At 42.6% G+C, this 20,559-nt stretch overlaps 1 protein-coding gene across 2 annotated transcripts in view; it reads left to right on the top strand.

Moving 5' to 3' along the window:
* LOC102792120 (fatty acyl-CoA reductase 1) overlaps positions 1-20,559 on the top strand; it is a 56,061-nt gene that overhangs the window by 17,030 nt on the left and 18,472 nt on the right. For both annotated transcript variants that reach the window (XR_015716634.1, XM_087830449.1), the window contains exon 2: positions 5,836-6,123. Coding sequence is in view for 1 of the 2 variants with exons in the window: in XM_087830449.1 (XP_087686575.1) it covers positions 5,836-6,123 (288 nt within the window). In the remaining variant the exon portion in view is untranslated. The remainder of the gene's footprint in view (positions 1-5,835; positions 6,124-20,559) is intronic.

Genomic DNA, 20,559 nt, shown 5'->3' with positions numbered 1-20,559 from the left:
TGGTGGATAAAGGTGTATCTCCTGGAGTCCATGTTGGCACAGCACTGTGAAAGTGCAGCCAGTAGTGGTTGTATACTTAACAGAGCTTTTCAGGATTCTTTTTTTTCACTGCCATCACTGTGCGATAGTGAAAGGGCCTGACTGTTCCTTTGTGCTGCTTGGCACTGACTAATGCTGCTTTAATTATTGGCTGCATTTCGCATCATTTTGCTCTTTCTATTTTTCCCACACTCACTCCCCTCCTCCTGCTGCCAGCTTTTGTCCGGCTGTAATGGCTTTAGCCAGTGTGCAGCTGTGCAGCTTGATTTTTGCCTGCGTCTCCAGCTGCATTTAGCTGACCCAGTAATGGAAGGGTTGTGTGGGGAAAGGCCGGAGGCAGAAGGACTGCAGAGCTGTGGCTTAAAACAAGCTTCCTCAGACAAACGGCGTGGATTTCCTGTGGAGAGTGGCTTTTGAGGAATAATACAAAAAAATGCCCTCAGTGTGAAGAAAAGGAGACATGAAATAAGGCCAGAGTGCAGCAGCATTAGCTGCAGACAACAGTAAATCTCTGCTGCTGTGCTGTATGCCTTGAGCGTATCCCAGCTCTGTTTTTAAAGTGACCCCCGAGTGACTTTGGATGTGATGTGGTACTTTGTCAAGATGGCATCATAACCTGAGAAGCTTGTCCCTTAAGCTTTTAGGGCTTGTCCTTGCTGCCCAGCACTTCTCCTTTCAAGTCATAATATAGACTCTAAAAGAAGATGCAGTCTTATTCACCTATGACAACACAACAAGGTCACTGCTGACAGACCTCATCTCTACTTGTCCTTCATAATCTGTGTGATTGACAAGGACAGGCTGAGGGATTTAAAAGTAAAGTTTAATTCAGTATGACAAAAATAAACCAAGAGAATATGCTGGGTGCCTGAGGAAAAAGAGCTATCTATAGACCCTTTATTCATGTTGAGATCCTGAATCTCTAGTGTTACCCAGAAATTTAGGTGATTAAAAAGTTCAGACTGTGCTTATTTATTTCATGTTTTAAATTTTGAGGTTATGCACTTGAAAGTCAGCTCATTGGACATCTGTTGTATTGAAGTCTCATACTGACTGCATGTCAAACCTGGAGACGGTATAAAAGTTGTAGCCACCATCATTGGGTTTGGCTGCATTTTGGTTGGTGCAACATGATTTTGCACCAGTCTTTGAACATGCTTTTTAACGCTGCAAAATCTGAGATTTTAACATGAGATTCTATGGAGGTTGACTTGTGCAAACCTCCAACCTCTTCCAGTGTGTCAGAAATGTGACCCTTCACCTTAAAAGGTGAGCAAACAGGGCTGGTGGTGGGACAAATTGGATGGAGTCGTAATCACCAGTGATCGACATGAAGGTTTGTGGTCCATGATGAAATCATAGATGGACGCATGCAATTGGCCAGAATGGTGCTCCTACAAAGTAAACTAAACTTAGTAGGGATGCTGGAAGGGGGCCTGAGGTACACGAAGAGATCATCTTGAAGGCGATAGATGCAAAATTTAAATTGTAAATGTTTTTTTTTTCTTTCAAAATGAGCCGTCCCTGAACTTCATGGTCTCACCATATGAGTTCTTGTTAACGTGCCTAAACTCTTTTAGATATAGTTTACCTCCCTTTAGTATGTGTGTGTCATTTTAAAATCAAGTGTCTTTAATTGCTACTAGTTATCACAATGAACCAAAATTCAATTTATAAACTTTCAGCAAATACTTGGGGTGTATGTATTCTATACTTCTTGTAGTCATCTTGTAAATGCATAATTCTGAACTAAAGGCCTGTAAAGGCCTTTCCATGTTGGCTTGTAGAGGGACACCTTCAGCTTAACTGACAGGCATTGAGAGAAGCAGGAGGTGGAGTTGTGTAACCTTGTGTTTCACAAGCATTCAGTCTCATGAATTTGATTCATGCATGGCCGTTCCAACACTCTTCCAGCTGCAGGAACATTTCCATTGTCAGGCGTTAATCTGTAGTGACTTTCAGCCCATATGCTCTTGTCCTCTTGTCCACGGGGAATCTATATGAAGAACAAGGCTGAAATGTCTGGGGCCTCAGCAGAGGACCTTGACTGTGACCTCTTCTTGTTGTCATCTGTGTGTACAGAGTGGTAGCTCTGGAGATACTGCCTTGTCTGAAAGTTGAAGATGGGGAATATCGAATTAAAATAATGGGACAAAATTGGGATTAAACATAGATGACAGTAGGAGTCCCGGCATTTCGTTTCTGGAACACATTTTTTGTTTTTCAAGTGCAGACATGTAGAAACCCAAACTGAATGCACACACCCATCTTTTTTTCTCGTGTTTGTGTGGAAAGAGAATTTTAAAATTGCATGCACAGACGGCAGAATGGAAGGAAAGCAAGTAAATACAAGATTGTTTTTGTTATCTGGGCCACATTTGGCTCAGGAGGATTTGGTTTTTGTCTTTGGGCAGACATGCTGGGAATCTGCAGCACAGGAGAGAGGATGAACGAAGCAAAGAGAAGGAGCGTAGCTTCATCTTGTGTACAATCACAGCTCTGCTGTATCACTGAAGGTGCTGATCAAGCATCAGTCTTGGCTAAATGTTGTGCCTATTGTTGCCAAGTGAAATTTTTACAAGTCAAGTCCTGCGTTTTTATTGGCTGCTGCCAAAAAGGTGGATGAGACTTGGCGCGCTACCCCTGCCACCCTCCCTCAATGACTGGTTGGTGTGGGGTGGGGATGGAGGGTGACACCCACCAGAGACAGGTAGTTGTCATCTAGTCTTTAATCACACGCCTCGTGTGATTTATCAATGCTTAGTTGGCATGGTTGCACACAAATGCTGGCAGTGTGCTGGTGAGCTTTTAGCCCACACAGCGCACTGACAGAGGCCTCGCCTCTGTCAGTGCGCCCCAGGGCAGCTGTGGCTACAATGTAGCTTGCCATCGCCAGTGTGTGAATGTGTGTGTGAATGGGTGATTGACTGAATGTAGTGTAAAGCGCTTTGGGGTTCTTAAGGACTAGAAAAGCGCTATACAAATGCAGGCCATTTACATCAACACAGTGCTTTGATCAGATGGACTCATGGCACAACCTCCCTCACTGAGTCACAAACACAGCATATCTGCGGCCATGTGACTTCTCAGGTTGCATTCAGTTATAGTCGTCTATTGTCTACAGGAAATAAAGGCAAAGTCCAACAGAGTTAGTGTTAGTGTTACAACACAGGTGTCAAATAAAACTAAAAACTGCCATAAAACCCAGTTATGTGATTTATTGCATGTGGAATACGCATAATGTCAGATGGTTAAAGATAAGCTTTAGCATTTAATTTTTTTTTTTTTTTTTTATAGCTTTAAACCAAATTTGTTTGCTGGGATTGAAGGTTGCAGCTCACTTTGTCATTACTGAAATCATACCATTCACTTCAATATACCAGCAGTCTTGTACATTTAATATATGTGAGTCTTTTCAGCCTCCAAGGTCCTGGCGTAATGTAATTTCTCATTCACTTGCTCACTTCAAGTGCGTCGCCTGCTTTAGTTTTGTTCTGCATCATCATGACTAAAATTATACATTTGCTAGTTGCAGCCCAACGTTTTTGTCTTCACCTTGAAGCAAACCCAGGCAAACAATGGTCAACCTTGGATGATCTGATATCGTCGTGTTGGTGTTGGTCCCAGATCATCATGAAAATGTTGTTCCAGGTTTAACATTGCAAGTGACCAATCACATTGTTGTGACGTTATTCTTTTGCGCGCCAAGCCATTCCTGCATTTATGAAATTCCAATATTGCAAGGACAATATTAATTCTGCTTACCGTTTATGAAAGGGTTAGGGTCAGGGTCCGTTGATCGGCGGACAGAGGCGGTTTCTCGCAGCTTAAGTACAGTATTTTGTTTTACGGCGTTTTTTCCCGAAGTCGCAAAAGTATGATGTCACAACATTCTGATTGGTCACTTGCAATGTTGATCCTGGAACAACATTTAGTATGATGATCTGGGAACAACACCAACACGACGATATCAGATTGTGCGGTCAACCATAGTGATTGTTGAGTCCGTTTTCACAGGCCCCGCTAGTTTAGAGACTTATTCCTCATGAAGAACACAAGACAAAACAGAACATCTTCAACTGGTCTTTAACTTGCTAACGAGGGAACCTGATCACAACATCCTTGGTCATAAGAGGGTAATCTCCCCCACACCCAATATGTGGTTCAATTCCTGAATTGGTTCACCATACACAACAGAGGTGAAGCCATAAAAGGGCAGGAAGTTTACCAAACAACAAACAGAATCTTCACAAGGGATGTGTCTGTGATAAAACACTACAGCCTCCCCCACAACCTCGAGAGGCTGGGGAGGGGGACAAAGGAATGCCTTTGATCCTATGGTTTTAACCAAGACTTTACAAATTAAAAAAACACTGACAACATTCAACATTTTGACTTAACAGTGATGTATGTGGAAGCCTGTGTTTATATTCAGACACTGATTGTCACTAATGCCTTCCCTGTTTTAGGTTTGGTTTTCCGAGATCACAGCGGTGACCTATAAATAACTGCAGCTGGGAATAATAGTCTAATTTTGATTCTAGCAATCCTCCCTGTAATTGGTTTACAATCATAAAAAGCTATTTATATTATGCAATATATTTGCATGTCCTCAGTTATGTATTATATATCCAAATCTGAACACAGTAGAGTAACATGAAAGCATTCTTCTCTACTTTGTTTCTAAACTAAGTTTGGTTTTAATTTGGATGCATGGATAAAAGGAGTTTTGGGAGTGTTTAGCAGACAGTTTGAATGTTTAGTCTGAAGTGCTTGAGCAGAAGGCAGCTGGAATTTCTTTTAGGTTCTTGAAGATGCTTTTCCTGTCATCCAAAAGGCTGCTTCAGTTCCAACTGTTGAAGGAGACTCAGATATTTAACCTCTAATAGGGTTGTCACCTTGTAGATGGTCCTGAGAGTCACTGACCAACTCTCCCGTGTCATGGGAGTCATTAAGCACATGAGTCAAGGTATAAGTGGAGGTTGAATCACCTGGGAATAGCTCTCTAGACTGCATCATAGGTGGCTGTTCATAGCCTCTGTTCACTGATAGTCCCTTCAAGACAGATACAGAGTCCAAACTGATATTTTCTCTCTTTTTTTCCTCTATCAAACTGAATTTGAGTGAGTTGAACCTTAGTAGAATAATTTAAACTTTGATGTTTGTTTTTTTTTAAACTAGTTTGCTTCTAAAATGGCTCATCTATTAATCAAATATTAAGCTACTTTTTCATGTCAGTGGTATTCAAAGAGTCCATCTATGACCAAATTATATTTTGTACAGGTAAAAATAATTTCTGATTTGTTGCTTTTTGCATTTATGAATAAATTATAAAGGTTATTGTGGTTAGCGGTGATCAGTTGCTGCTTAAAATCTTGCTGAACCCTTGCTGGTGGACCTGACACACTCGTACCCACGCGCACACATGCAGCTGATGTCACACTGCCCCGAGCATCACCCTTCCTCCCCCTCATGGTATAAATATTCATAAAGTTTGCAGACTAGTTACATGCTTCTTCTCTGAAGGTCAAAACAGAGACGTGCAACCACTGATGCATATTTTTCAATTTATTGAAATGCTTGTTTTCATTTCCAGATACATGAGACTAAATCTGTCAAAGCCTGGACATTTATGCGTAACTGTGCACTTGTTGCATTAGTGCGATTCACAGTTCATATTTAGCTTCTTGCTGCATGCTTCATTGCTTAAACTGACACCAGCTTTAGAGACACTGATACAGTATTTAAAGTTTGAGGTTGCCTATCCTCATTCTTATCTTCCCGCTCGCTCTACAGGACTTGTGTGAAGGCCGGGACCTCGACGGGTTAGGAGAGCAAGCAACAGACGCACAAACCAGACTGACAGACATCTGCGGTGGCGCAACGGGTAGCAGCATGGCGTCCGTAGTGGAATACTACGCTGGCAAGAATGTGCTGATCACGGGAGCCACGGGCTTCATGGGAAAAGTGCTGGTGGAGAAGCTGCTGAGGTCCTGCCCTGAGGTCAAAGCCCTTTACATCCTGGTCAGACCCAAAGCTGGGCAGTCCATGCAGCAGAGGGTCAGCGACATGATGAAGTGCAAGGTACGAGCTACAAGTGCATGTTCTGACCGAATGGGCACATATGATCTGATCTTTTACCACACATAGTATAGTAGAACTTTGGAAAGCTTTGCCACGGTTCTCTGTATGTATGTATGACAAGTTCAGTAAATAACATGCTTAAAAGGTGTAGGATGAGAACTAAACAAAAGGCTAAATCAATATTATTTATGTATTTATTTTAAAGTACGAATGAAAATACATGCGCACACTTTTTTTTTTTTTTTTTTTTTTTTTTTTTTTTTTTTTGTGGAGATATTTGGCAACTCTGTTGCTCTTGGAGAACCCGGCACATTTCTTCTGTGGATTTATTCTCTCTTAATGTCGTCTGTCTCTTCATATCATCTCAAATTGAATCCATGATATAGAGATTAGGGCCCTATCGGCGGCCAAACCATCTGTTGTGGGACTTCTTGTTCTTCCTGTGACTAAAGATAGAAAAAACCCATTAAATTCAAATGTTTTTATTAAGCACCAATTTTAAGCCGTAGTTGTCTCCGGGCAGTTTAAGGTAAAGATTATAGAGAAAAACCTTATGATCCACTGATCTGTTATGAGCAGAAACACCTTGTATTACTGATATTTCAATACACTGGACATATTTTTTGAACCCATGCATTTCTTTGAAGGCTTTAAAAGCTTTAAAATGAATAAAATTGATGAGGAAAGGCAGCAAGTTCTTCTGTGAAGCCATTAATTAAACCATGTGGCATTTAGTTTATATACACATTTGACACCGCTTATTCATATTGCCAGCTGTAAGCATGTTTGCAGAGCGATAGAAATTTGCCTTTGAATTATAACACCAGCTTGTGTTGCCATGGCGAAATAAGATTAACGACATGAGAAATCCAGACCCTGGTCTCCAGGGTCGAGTAGTTCATCTGTGAGCTTCAGAAGAGGCACCGAGAGAATATATGGGGTCCGATCAAAAATACCAAAACGCTAATGAAATGGGCGTTATTTAATTGAAAATACAGACGGCTTAAAGGGGAAACAAGAGAATAGTTAATCTATGAGAGGATCTGGATCTGGAGTTTGGTATTACTGAGATAGGTTGGAGTCTTGTTTATCCTCTGGTTTAAAAAAACATTTTTATTCTTATGATCATGCTTTCTTCCAGGATAACAAGGATGGGATGCTATTTGGTATAGTGTAATTTCTCTCCAATAGAGTTTGGGGATAAATATAATATTCAGGGTCTTTCCTACATATAAAACGGTGTGGTGACTCCCAAAAAGATACTGTCTTGCTCTAAAGGAACAGCACATGAGTTGTTTACTCAAATATGAAATGCATTTTCTTTATTAAACAGCCAGAAATATAAGAAAAAAGGTCAAACAAACTATACGACCATGCCGAATGTCTTTCGTGCATTTTCCAAAAAATACCAACTGGCGTGGAAGCCCTGTAAGACGTGATTGGTTACAGGAGTGGCTAATGCCAGATTGGATTCTGTCCATTATCACTGACAGAAAAAGGGTGGGGGGGGGTCCACTTCATTATTCACCCCTGTGTGTCTGGTGTGCTTTGAGAAGTAGGAGAATATGAGTGCACTGGATGTTTAATAAAGTCAGGAGGCTTTGGGGCAAAGGATGTCCTAAGGACAAAAAGATCAGAGAGAAAAGCTGTGGGTTGAGAGGAAATGGGTGAAGGAGACAACAGCAGAGGGAAGAAAGGAGGAGAGAGGTGAGGATGAGCTCCAAATATGTGGCGTCAGCTTTATCAGCAGCAAAGCATGACTCAACAAAAACCTCCAAACTGTTTTCGACTTAATGAGGACTAAAGGATTGACGCTGGCTGTGCGTCGATGTGCTCGCTCGCAGGCGATGCGTGCTCCGGCCTCTGCTCTCTGTGTACCATCAGCCTCAAACTGTCAGTACACCTAAGAAAACCTCCTCTGTATCACTCCTCCCTCCTGTGATAGCATCTATTTTTACTGCTCTCATTGAACCTTGCTGCTGCATTCATTATCCTCACAGCTGCTGTGATGGCAGCGGAGCAGCAGTTTGAGAATGCGTACCTTAACGTAGCACAACACTTATTTTGGGGGGGTTTATTAGGGTTTTTTTGGTTTTTTTGCTTTTATTTCTCCCTCCTCTTGTCAAGGTGACTGCGATGCCTCCGCTTCAGAGAATGCCTCTCACCATGTAATTAGTTTACTCTGACACAACAGCGCTGTAAAAGTGCCAGTTATAACACCCTGTAATTTGGGCTCGGCAGAAATGGCGAGAGTGGGCGACAAGGAGAGGAGTTTCACATGCACGGCCCTCTGCTGTGGCTTTCAGGGGAGAAAAGTAATTGTTGACGATCAAATGGTTTATTTGTCGACGCTTCAGCAACAGAGCTGCATAATTTGTATACTTAGGGTTATGTTAACTTGGTTTAATGCTGCAAGTCTAGAAAGCCTAAACCTGTAAGAAGTCTAAGGGTTTTGGATTAAAGAGCACTTTTAAGTTATACACTATACATACAAGTTACTAAATGAACAATGATTATGCACTAAATAAATCCAATAAAACAAAGTAAATAACACGGTGTTTGTGTAATAAAAGCCGGGGTACTCAACGCAAACAATGGGGAAACTGTAGGAGCGCTAAGCACTGACTGACAGAGAAGTCCATTTTTAGGGTTGCACGTGTCTTAGCTATTGTTTTGAAGCCACTACATTAAACTAACTCAAGCTTTCTAAATTTGGCCTCTGTGAAAGTAAAATCGTTTGAGATGGCATCAGACAGCTTCTGGGTTTGAAAAGTAAGGCCATTGTTCTTAGTGCCCATCGGGGGCAGTATCTGTGGTCTTACTGAAGTCTGTCGGAAAATGACCCATGGTCCTGGCTCTCTTGCTCTCTTCGGATCATATTAAAGAAAAAATTAAATCTATTTTGTACATTTTGCTTATTCCAAGTTTCTCTGGGGAGAATTATTAGGACATGTGCTCTTAATTGTTTTGCAGTTGCAGATCCATGCCTCTCTTGTTGGCAAGATGGCAACAGCAGAAACATTCAGCTCGAGGCTTCACAAACCAATCACACTTCATCTGACATATATACACTGCTTCTGGTTAGTTACTGTGGGTTTGCTCAGACCCCTAAAGGTTATTTACTCCAGTTTACTGCAGAAGAAGTCGCTTCAGCAGTTGGGAACAGTCTGACTCAGTCAGTTACCAATTATGGTTATCAATCATTGCCTGCCATCTTTAAGGAAATGTATCTAATTTAGACTTTGGCTTTTTTTTTCTCCCCACATATGTGTTTTGGGAAGCTGTCCAGTCGTCCACCTTTTGTATACATGTTTTTTTTTTTCTTTAATGAAATCTGTTAGTCATCATAATGTGCCAGTTTGATTCTTTACTGCTGCCAAATTAGCTGAATGCGAGTTTCCAAGACAATTTCAGCCTAATGAGGATTCATTAAACTGGATTAGTGAAGCCTTGTATGAAGAACAAGTCCTGGAGGAGTCACTGGGAAACCCCACAAAGCCACACCAGCAGATATCTGTGTCACACAGCAGCACCATGCAGGCAAATAAAAAAAAAATCAATAAATGGAAATATAATGTTGTAAATTGTTTGTGTACAATCAGATTTTTTAAATTATTTTTAACACATCTCCCACTTGTGTTTGCAGTATTTCCCCTGCCATCAGGTTTTTCATTGGTTTTGGCATCCGTCTATTAGTGTCTGCTATCAGGTCACTGCTTGATGTTCTGCCAACCGCAGGCTCGCTCATGCTCAGTCTGCATTCAGAAGTGATGTCATTAAGTTTCCATGACCAAGCTTCAACTACTAATTGGTATTCATGCAAGTCCTCGGGTCAGTATTATTCTGTTCAGAATCGGGATAATTCATGAAGGCGAACCGCTTTGTTTCTCAAGTAGCCTCTCTTCTCCTCCTTCAAACCAGGCCAGTATCTTTTCTTACCACCTGTTGCTAGGTAACGGCCAAGAGATCTGTCCCATTGTGTTTTTCAAAGGATGCAATCAGATGAGCTGCCCCGAGCAGGAAAAGGACAAACCGATAGGAATCTCATTGTTTCTGTGCTTCTCCGCTGCTCTGACTCTGACATTTAAGCTCTGTCTCTCTCGGTTTCTGTCTGCGCTGAGGCTTCTTTGATTCACTGAAAACATTTGGATGACTGCAGCTCTTTCTGCGGTACCGGGTGCCGAATGGCATGTCAGGCACTTGATAAGTAGGCCTTTGGGTACAAAAAAGCCTCTCTCCTGCTCTGTGGCATGCTTTTCCCACCCACTAGCAGGCTGTCGAAGCCTAGTCATAGTGTTTGAGGCTTTACAGCACACTGCAGAACCAGCCCTGTAACTGTGAAGGATGTGCTGGGCTGTCAGCTGAAGAGGTGGAAAGTGGAATGCTTGCGGTAGGAACTGGGGTCTTCTGGAATTTAGCCGACAAGGCAGGATCCTGTAACGGGGGCGGGGAGGGGGGGGGCTCTGTAGTCCTGCTGGAGGGGCTGTTCACTGATCAGTGTGGCAGCTGGAGCACAGATGGCTCTAAATGATCATAAACGTTCTGCCTGCATTAGGTTCATCTGGAGGCACTTCAGGAAACAGTTGGAATGTTTAGAGATGTTGCAATTACTGCAGGCTGACTTGCGTCATTGTGGAGCTGCCCAGACTTGAACATAAAGAGAGCTATTAGTATGAATGTAGTGCATCACTGCTTGATGTATGATAAGATGCCTGAAATACCTCCGCTTAAGACACGTCATGGAAATGGTCACACCCGAGTATGCGTGGAGCAAAAAAAGTATTTGAGTATTAACACGTGCTTACGGATATGATCCATTATAGATACCAGCATAAAGATTATCATTGCCTGTGATGCCAAAGTACTGAGCTCTGTGAAACACAAGTAACAAAAGTGTGACACTATTTAGTTTTTTACAAATTAAATGTCAATGTGAAAACAGCCCTGATTTGTCCTTATGATTATGGATGGGGTCCTCTCCCTTCTCTGTGGTTTTCAGTCATTTACCCATTATTACACTCTGATCTAATATAACTGCATTGTTGTATTGATTTCCTCTTGTTTGCATCCGCAGCCAGGTGATCTTTCCAGCAGTATAAATATTCAAGTTTCATTGATTGCTGCTGTCCCTGACGGGCAACTCTGGGCTTCACTTGTGGAGCTGGGCATGAAATTTGTGCCAGCTGCCAGCAGACCTGAAGCATCTATCTATCGCTCCCCGGGGAAACATCAGCTTGTTCTTATCCTGTTTCCCAATGTTAATTCCTGATTTAGTGCTTATTAGCTAAATCCTTCACTTAATGTGTGTCAGTGTGCATTGCAGTGTGTTTAAGGTGTGTTGAGGTGTGTATGTTTAAACAGCAATCTAAGGATGAAGGTGCGTGCAGTGACTTGGCATTTGCTGCTCTGACTCCTGAAAAGAGATGACTATTTAGAGCACATGATATGGCAGCTAGTCTGGCCTTCAGCATGCCATTTGTTCCTCTGTGGTTGTTTGTCATGAATTAGGCAAACTGAATGAGGTGACCTAAAGCTACCTACCTGAAACGCCATGTTTCTGTGAAGCTGAAAGTGGTGAAAACTGCAGTCCCTGGAGGTGTGGCACCTCCAGGGACTGCAGAACATGTGGCTGCTTCCAGATGTCTTCAGTTTCCTGTTCCTATGTCAGCTGATTGTTGGCTTAAGGCTTAAAGTTAGTGGGTGTATTCTCTCAGGTGTCCCAACACCGGCTGCACCATTAGTCCCTGAACCACACCTCAAGTCTCTGTTTGTAGTGTTGATGTCTTTTGGAGTATTTTTAATAGAATTAATTAGTTAAAATGTTAATGTGTTTGATGCAAACATCCAGTAAGTTTGTGCTTCAGTTTTGATGAATCAAATTCAGGTATTTTATTAGGCTGTTATACAGCTGGTATCTGTGTCTGTTAGCCAACTTTTATGTCTGTCTGAGATAGGGCTGTGCGATATGACCAAAATTTCATATCCCGATTTAAGACACCTATCGTCCGATAACAATATAAATCACAAAAATTGGAGTCGAGTGTTTTAACCGATGCATGAAACGATACATTTTTAGACATAAGTTGTAACAGCCGCCGTTTTCTTTGAGTATTTATTACACGGCGTGCTGCGGGGAAAAGCCTGTTCTAACCTTTGAGTCGAAGGTTTATTTTTTTAGCACCTGACGGCTCTTTTTTGCTTCTCATCCGTAAACACTCTACATACTCTTTCACTTGATTCAGTTTATTTTGTCTCAAGTCTCAACAGGATCCATCCATTCGCTTCCGCTTATCCTTTTCAGGGTCGCGGGGGGCGCTGGAGCCTATCCCAGCTGTCATAGGGCGAGAGGCGGGGTACACCCTGGACAGGTCGCCAGTCTGTCGCAGGGCCAACACACAGTTACAGACAACCATTCACACTCACATTCATTCGCACATTCACACCTAGTGACAATTTGGATTATCCAATTAACCTATCCCCACAAGCTGCATGTCTTTGGACGGTGGGAGGAAGCCGGAGTACCCGGAGAGAACCCACGCAAACACGGGGAGAACATGCAAACTCCCTCAACAGGATCTTGAGCTTTATTCTGAAATGTTTATGTGGAAAATAAACAAGCGGACACGCGATGGTTTTATCGTCATTGTTGCTAAGGACAACTCATAAAAGCAGGCGCTTGTCTGTAGTGTGCTTATAATAAATATAAGAGAAAGAGAGAACTTTAAGAAATGAATATAGCCACTACAGTGACCATCAGAACGATGAAAAAAATATTGCTGTAAACAGTTTATTTTGCGACACCACAAAACAAACGATAGCGTAAAATGACACGATAGACGTTTTTATATCGTCATCCGATATATATCGTTATATCAAACAGCCCTGGTCTGAGAATGTGTTTTATGTTCTGTAGCTCATCCTTGAAAGAAAAATAACCCTGAAGTATTTAAAGAATCAAATCATGAATCAACACTTTTTAATATTGTATGAACAGCTGGAGGCAAGTGAAGTCAACAAATGGGGCTTAACTAAAGAACGAAAACACATGGTTTCAGATTTGGTCGGGTCGAGATGAATGCAATCCTGTTTTCTGTCATTAAAGGGGCAGAGAGGGTCACACCCTGCAACGGTTTTGTCCTCGGAAACCTCCTCAGATCAGTGTGAAAGAACCTAGTTTCTGACGATGATATTTTAATAGTAGACGGAAATAATATACACAGTTGTTGGCGATCCACATTCTTCAAAAAGAATGTCTTCAAACGAAATATTTAACGTCACTTTATTGTTTGTAAGAGATTCGGCCCACTTTTCTTTCAGAACTGCCTTTTCATAGTCATGTCACAGATTCAACAAGGTGCTGGAAGTCTTCCTCAGATTCTGGTCCATGTTGACATGATAGCATCACACAGCTGCAGCAGATTTGTGTTCGATTTGTGGTCTCCCATTGCACCATCACATCCCAAAGGTGATCTACAGCAGCGGTCTCCAACCTTTTTTGCGCCACGGACCGGTTTTTGCCCGACAATATTTTCACGGACCGGCCTTTAAGGTGTGGCGGATAAATACAACAAAATAAAACTAGTACCTTTACCGAAAAAAAGATTTATTCATAACACACGTGAAAAGACCCAGGAAAACCGAGTAAACGATGAAAACGATAACAAAATAACGCTGAAAACCACTAAAAACCCTGAAAACCATACATTTCACACCTGAGCCTCTACTCTCACGGTCTGGTACCAAATGACTCACGGACCGGCACCGGTCCGAGGCCCAGGGGTTGGGGACCGCTGATCTACAGGATTGAGATCTGCTGGCTGTCGAGGCCATTTGAAAACCGTGAACTAATGGTAAAGTTCAGGATTTGAGCTTTGGCATGATGGTGATGCCCATTGGTCCCCAGGTAGTGGGTAAAGCAAGCTGACGGGAGTGGTGCTTGGGTTATTTATCACTGTGGTTATCTGCTCTCCTTTGTTTCCCATTCTGATGCTTCAGCAGGTCGACTTGACCGTGTCTGCATGCCTAAATGCACTGAGTTTCTGCCGTATGATTGGCTGATTAGATATTTGCATTAATGAGTCACTGAGCAGGTGCACCAAATAAATCATTACTATGACTATTGACTCAAATCAGACATCATTTGTCTAATCCAGTGCATCACATGTGGTTAATGATCACATTCTTTCTGCATAAAAGCAGAATGCAAATGGCTGTGAATGCAATGAGTTTTGTTTTGAGCTAATGTCACTCTGACCTTTTACTGTCTGAGCAAAACTATAAAAGGTCCGGAGAGGCCTTGTAGATTGGTGGCACCAGACTGCTGTAAATCCGGTATTCAAACAATGATGGGCTTTCCTGTGGCAAGCACAAAGAGTTAACGCTGACTTGGGGGAAAACTGGGGGGGGGTGCTGGAATTAATTATCAAGTGAACTTGGCATTTATAAATGGTAAGAGAGCACAGCTAATTATCTGAAGCATTTAATAAGGGCAGAAAAGCAAGCAGCGCACACAATCTTGCTTATGTCTCTCCTTTTGCTTTTGGAGGGTAATAAAATTCTCCTTCGCTCAGCAGGAGGTCATTGTCTTAAAGACTGGAAGCCAGTGGCCTCCCGAACGCCAAGCCCAGAAACTCTGCATTTGCTGTCACCGCAGACTTGATTACTGCCCTCGTATTGATCGCTTCAGTTGAGTCGTGTACGACGAAAGCACAGGCATGAGAAAACCCTCCATTTTCATTACTTTGCTTTAGTGAGCTGTTCCCCACAAATCGTGATCAGTCCTCCCCCCCCAAGCTCTTGGATGAGATGGCTGAATAGAAAGAGTGGGTATTGTCTCTCTTAAGCAAGTCGTGAAATATAAAGCCACGTAAAGGCGGCATTTGCTGCCAGGTAAACCAGAACTCTCACTCCTGCATTTACCTTTTTCCACCTATTTTCATCAACTATTTTTTGGGTATCTTGTTTTTTTTCTTTTGCTGGGGTTTTTTTAACTGTGAGGAGGAGAGTGCTGAAATGTGTTGTGACACAGGATGGTAAAATGTATGTTTTATATCACGGGAGAGGATTGGAAATGAACCCATTTTTTCCCTTAATATGCTGACAGTTTCAGGAGGGTTAGACACATCTGTCCTCCTTCACAGCTTCCGACGAGAGTCCTTGCATTTCTGATTTCTCCCCAGGCTCAGCGCTTCATCCTTACCGCGGGTGTTGTCACTGAGGCAGACGGGAGAGAGGGAACCTCACTGGTATCTGGAAATATAATGATGGTTATTCAGCATCCTTCACCCTATCTAGAAACTTTTGTGCTAAAGCTCCTTGTTGACAGCCCAGGAGGAGATTTGGTTTGTGCAAGTATCCTATTATTTGACTAATTTAGTCAGTGCATGCCAGGAAATGGAGGTTGGCACTGGAGGTACAGATACATTAATTGCTTCTTTCTAACACGTTGTGGTAGAGCTTCCCCGGCTAATATAAACTACCCGGTATGGTCGTCTCAGGTAGTCGGCGGGGAAAGGTGCTACAAATGAACAGATTAAAAGAGAATGTGAGTCTTGGCTCGAGGTCAAGAAACTGAATTTGTTTACTGATTAAAGATGGAGAGACATTAGGCAGTAGCTGTGTACCCCTGTCTTTATCTCCTTTCAAACGCACACAATCTTTTCCATTAATCTGATGACCTCTGAGTAACTTACAGGTGCAGGTTTCAAAGCAGTCAAGCTAATATCAACATATCTGCTCTATGCTTCCCATTTGTTGTCCATAGAACCAGCTGTGCAGTGCATTTTGGAATTTCAAACCTTCTTGCCGATATAAAGTTGAGGCTAAGCCAGCCGTCCTTTATTTTGCACTTTTGTGAGGATCAGAAATGAAGTTTTACTTCATTTCTGATCCTTAATTGCCACCAATTAAATTGACTTTAAAAAAGTCAATTTAATTTTAAAAAGAAAATTATCTTATGAAACTTTTATTTTGTATCAGACAGCAGCAGGATGCATCCACAGGGGGACTGTTGCATGCTGCGGGGCTGAAAAGACTGATGAAGCCAGCAAGGTTATGCAACCCTGTGTCTGACGGAAGCATTGAAAACATTCAGGGTGTTGCATGCATTTGTTGTGGAAGCCGTGCTGGAAAACGTGTTGGCGAACAAAGACAAAAGGCAGTGACAGGATGTACCGTCACCTAGGTGACCAAACAGGATGTTTTTATATGTACTGTCACTTATTCAAAGTGCAGAAGAGCTGCATGTAAACAAAACTGAGGTGCCGGCTTTAGAAAAATTACAGAAATTACACTCCTAGGTGTGATATAAGAAAGACAAAGAGGAAAAAAGAAAGGTGGGACTTTGTTTAAAAGCATTATGACTCTTATGGTTTGCTGCCAGGCCACCAGCCTGTCAGGAGGTCACGCTGAACCTGGAGCGTGCAAAGCATACCTATCATTAGCCCTGCTTTGTGCTGTGTCTTATTGTTACCTGACATTTTGGCAGCATAACAGTCTGAGACATCGCCAATAATCTCACAGCTTTTGTGTGTTGTCTTTTTGCTCATTTTGTGCAGCTGTCTTTGAACTTTTTTGGTCCTGGAGAATTGAGAAAATGGTCTGCGTGAAGGGTCCAGTAGAGAAAAAAAAACAATCCCAAAAAACAAGCAAGAAGAGTGGAGTTAAAGGGCTGTTAGCGAGAAGTGAGGCTGTTCAAATGGCATCTCGGGTTGGTGGGCTGAAAGGAAAGTGCCATTAGTGTTGGGTTTCTGTGAAAGTCCACACAGTGGCTGCTTGAAGCACTCTTGATGGAGGATTTATTGCCCTTTGGGTCTACAAAATGACACTCGATTGCACTGGAAGTACAGGTAATGACCACATTCAGACCTGTGCGTTAAACCAGAGGAGTTACTTTATACTTCTGAAACTGCTGCTTGTTCAAGGCCATGACTTTGTTTCAGGATGCAGCACTGAAACACTTGGCTGTGGTGATGTTTCACCCTCCAACACCCGCACCCACCCTCACAGCATCCTCCAAACTGGTGGGCTATTGTCTTCCTGTACAAGGCGGTTTGCTCACTAACACCCGTGAGTTGGAGAAGGGTGCAGTGGTAAATGCGTGCAGTGGAAGGCTGGCACAGGCCACTTATCGCCCTGAGAGCTTTTTACAAAGCAGGGCCTCAATCCCACAATGCCATTCTCTGCCTGCGCCTGTAACAAAGAGCTCTCTGAAGCTCACATTGTACGCCCTCTTTCACCCTTTTGACCCTGATGCTCTTTCTCCGTTCTGGCTTTTTCTGTAGTTTAACTTTGGGTTACAAGTGCTTCAGTGATCTGCGCGTGCCATGATTTAGTGAGCTGTAGTCAGAGTGCACGACAAAATGTAATATTTATTTATTTAATCCTTTTTAAATGTGCACACTCATTGTGTAGTGCATGGAGACTGCATTTCTGTGTGTAGCAGAGAGTACAGTTTCACACAACCAGATAAGAGAGAAGTGAGCAGCTGGGAGAGAAACAAGAAGCTTCTTGCTCAGAGCTGCTTGTGTACCTGCTCACCTACTACGAGTTCAAATGTAGAGGAGGCTTTCTTTGTTCCTGGCAGCTCGTTTCTTGTTTTGCCAAAGAAAATCTGAGCTATGTTTTGCAGGCGGACTTTGCCAGTAAGTTGATAAACGTATGCTGTTGAGTAAATGCTGTATTTCCCTATTTTTATTTGTGTGCTGGTAGGGTGAAGTCAGAACGGGGCTGTCGCAACAAAGTGGCACTTGTCTCTTAAGAGATCATCCAGAACATCACAGGAAGCTCTAAGGAAGCAAATCATAAACTATGGGAAGGATGGGGACTGTTACACATGAAAGCTGCACTCATTTTCTTTTAAAATAAACGTAGTTTTCAAAGAACAGTAGTATTTTATGTATAATTATTGGAGATGCACCGATATCCATCTCATCTTATCCCTAGTGTCCTCTCTGTGACACTCGCCCCCTGCATGTCATTTTTCACTACACCCATGAATCATCTTTGTTGTCTTTTCCTCCTTCCTGGCAGTTCCATATTCAACATCCAATATGTCCACTCTTCTGGAAAGTGAGGTGTTCCCAAGCTAGCAGTACTAATAATCTCTCCTGTATATCCTGGAACTTCCCCCAGGGTCCCTACGTTCCTTAAAGCCCTCACCTAGGAGGTGTCCAATGAGGCATCCTAGTGAGATGCCCAGATTCCCACCTCAGCTGGCTCCTTCTGATGTGGAGAAATGGCAGCTTTACTATCATTATATAGCTTGTTATATATTGTTTAAAGTTGGCAAGCAGTAACCTCATCAGTTTAGTTTTTCTGCACTGTCTGTGTTATATCAAGAATACCAGCTTACATACTGTTATGTTCATCATGCTCTGCACCGTTTGTGGTCAGAGGATGGAGGAAATTGCTCACCCTTTTTCAGTTGCTGGGTTGCTAACGTGGTTTTAGCCTGACGAAATGTTGCAAATCTCATTAAGCCACAGTTGCACTGTCAAATTTTGCGTGTGCTTGGGCGGCATTTGTGAAAACACTTGTTGGAGTTTTAACACTTCTTTCTTTAAGTGTCAGAGCTGTGAATACGTTGTCTTGCCACCGGAGCTCTTTTAGCTGATGACAGCTACCCTTGAGCCTCATCACATGCGAGTAGAGCAGAGCACAAGCACTTGGGGAAAGTTCAGATTTTCTTATATTTGTGTTCAAGGTAAAACAACAAAAAAAATAGACTTTTCTTGCTGAGCTACAACAACGTTGAGAAAGTAAAACTCGGATCCCTCCATGACATCAGCGGCTCCTTGAATCATGCAGCACAGAAAGGACAGTTTTTGCAGTGCTGATATTTTTTGGAGAAAGCTGCACACAGAATCTTTTCCTCTGCTCCTGCTCCCTGCAGACTCCGTTACTACCAGCTGTTGGCCTCGAGCAGAGGGAGATAACGCTGTTACTTTTCATTACATAATAATAACGGCTCTACATGAGCATGGAGAAAATCCCTTACACCCCCCCCAACCCCACCCCTTTCTCTCAGATGTTATGACAGTGCATACTGTACATGCGGGCTCGTTCCTAATATGGACAGTATGGTGTACAGTATTGGGAGCGAGTAGGGTGCCATTAAAAAGCAGGGGATTGATGAGGATACAGAGCATGACTGTAAACAGCTGTTTAAGTCGACTTCTGTCCTCTAAGCTGACACACACAGGGCGGCACTTTCATAACAGAGCGCACGCATTTTGATGCCAATCCCTTCACTTCCCCTCTCACTCCCCTTCTTTTCTCCTTCTCATCCTTTAATATCTGTCTGTGAAAGGCCTTTTGAACACAGCTGCTCTGTGCAGCAAGGCAAAGCCAAATTTCCTGGTAGGAGCTGCACAGATAAATGCATGACATCTGACTCCGCTGCCTTTGGGAAGCATCTCCTGACTCAAACATTGGCTTGACATGCTCAGCTCTCTGCAGGGCGTCGGGCAGCGAACGGCGTGTGATACACGAGCCGGTAAATCTAGACGAGACTTCACATAATCCCCGCCTCCATGTTGGAATATTTTCTCCGGCACTAAGTCGGCGAACGGCAGCGTAAACAGGTGGAATAACACGAGTAGGGTTTGCGTTTCAGCGTGAATGTACAGTAGAGCGCGGCGAACAGCGGCACAAATGGCCCTGTCAGATACAGGTCAGAGGTTTACAGCCCTGATAGTGTTTTTGTATAAAACGGGGAGTGAATTCCTTTCTTTAGAGAGGAGATTACTTTTGCAAGCTGACTCACTGACCCGTGTTTACTTTGAGACATTTATCAGGAAACGCTCCATAGTGTGACTCATGGCACAGATGGATAAATCTCATTGGGCGATGGCAGGCACGCTACCTTTTTTTTCTTTTTCTTTTTTTCTCTCTCTGCTCTCACATCTGTAGCCTACCTGGCTTAACATCTAGTCCCATCTTCTTTTAGTTGAAGCCATTCATTAGTGAAAAAAGCCACCTTTAATTAAGACTTTATAGTCAATTCACAGAGCTCATTTATCGATTAACTGTCATGATTATAATTGGAATTAATGCTGCTTTGAAACTCAATTGGACACATCTTTCCTTTTGTTTTAGTAGCTTTCAATAAGGTAGAGCAGCAAAATGAGAGTTACTAGGTCCACCCTGTTAAAACAAATGCACTCTAATGCAACATTACTACTCATGAGGTGAGTTTACTTTTCAGTCTGTTTGCTTTCCTTTCTATGTGCCGTTTCCACATTTTGAGTTAAGTTGCGATTCTAAACAGTCCAGTCTGACCGGTCTTATCTTGTCCACGTTGACTATCGCTGCTTTGGTGAAATGAAAAATGTACAGGTCATTTGCATCAGAAAAAACTCCTCACCTGAAGCGATTATGCAAAGTACATTTGCGTTCCTTGCCATGGTGTTTTAGTGTTTGAGTCGACTGTAGTAG

This window comes from Neolamprologus brichardi, chromosome 17 (genome assembly GCF_056152115.1).
Source record: "Neolamprologus brichardi isolate AB-2024 chromosome 17, ASM5615211v1, whole genome shotgun sequence".
Lineage (NCBI taxonomy): Eukaryota > Metazoa > Chordata > Actinopteri > Cichliformes > Cichlidae > Neolamprologus > Neolamprologus brichardi.
This window is presented reverse-complemented; position numbering and strand designations above follow the sequence as displayed.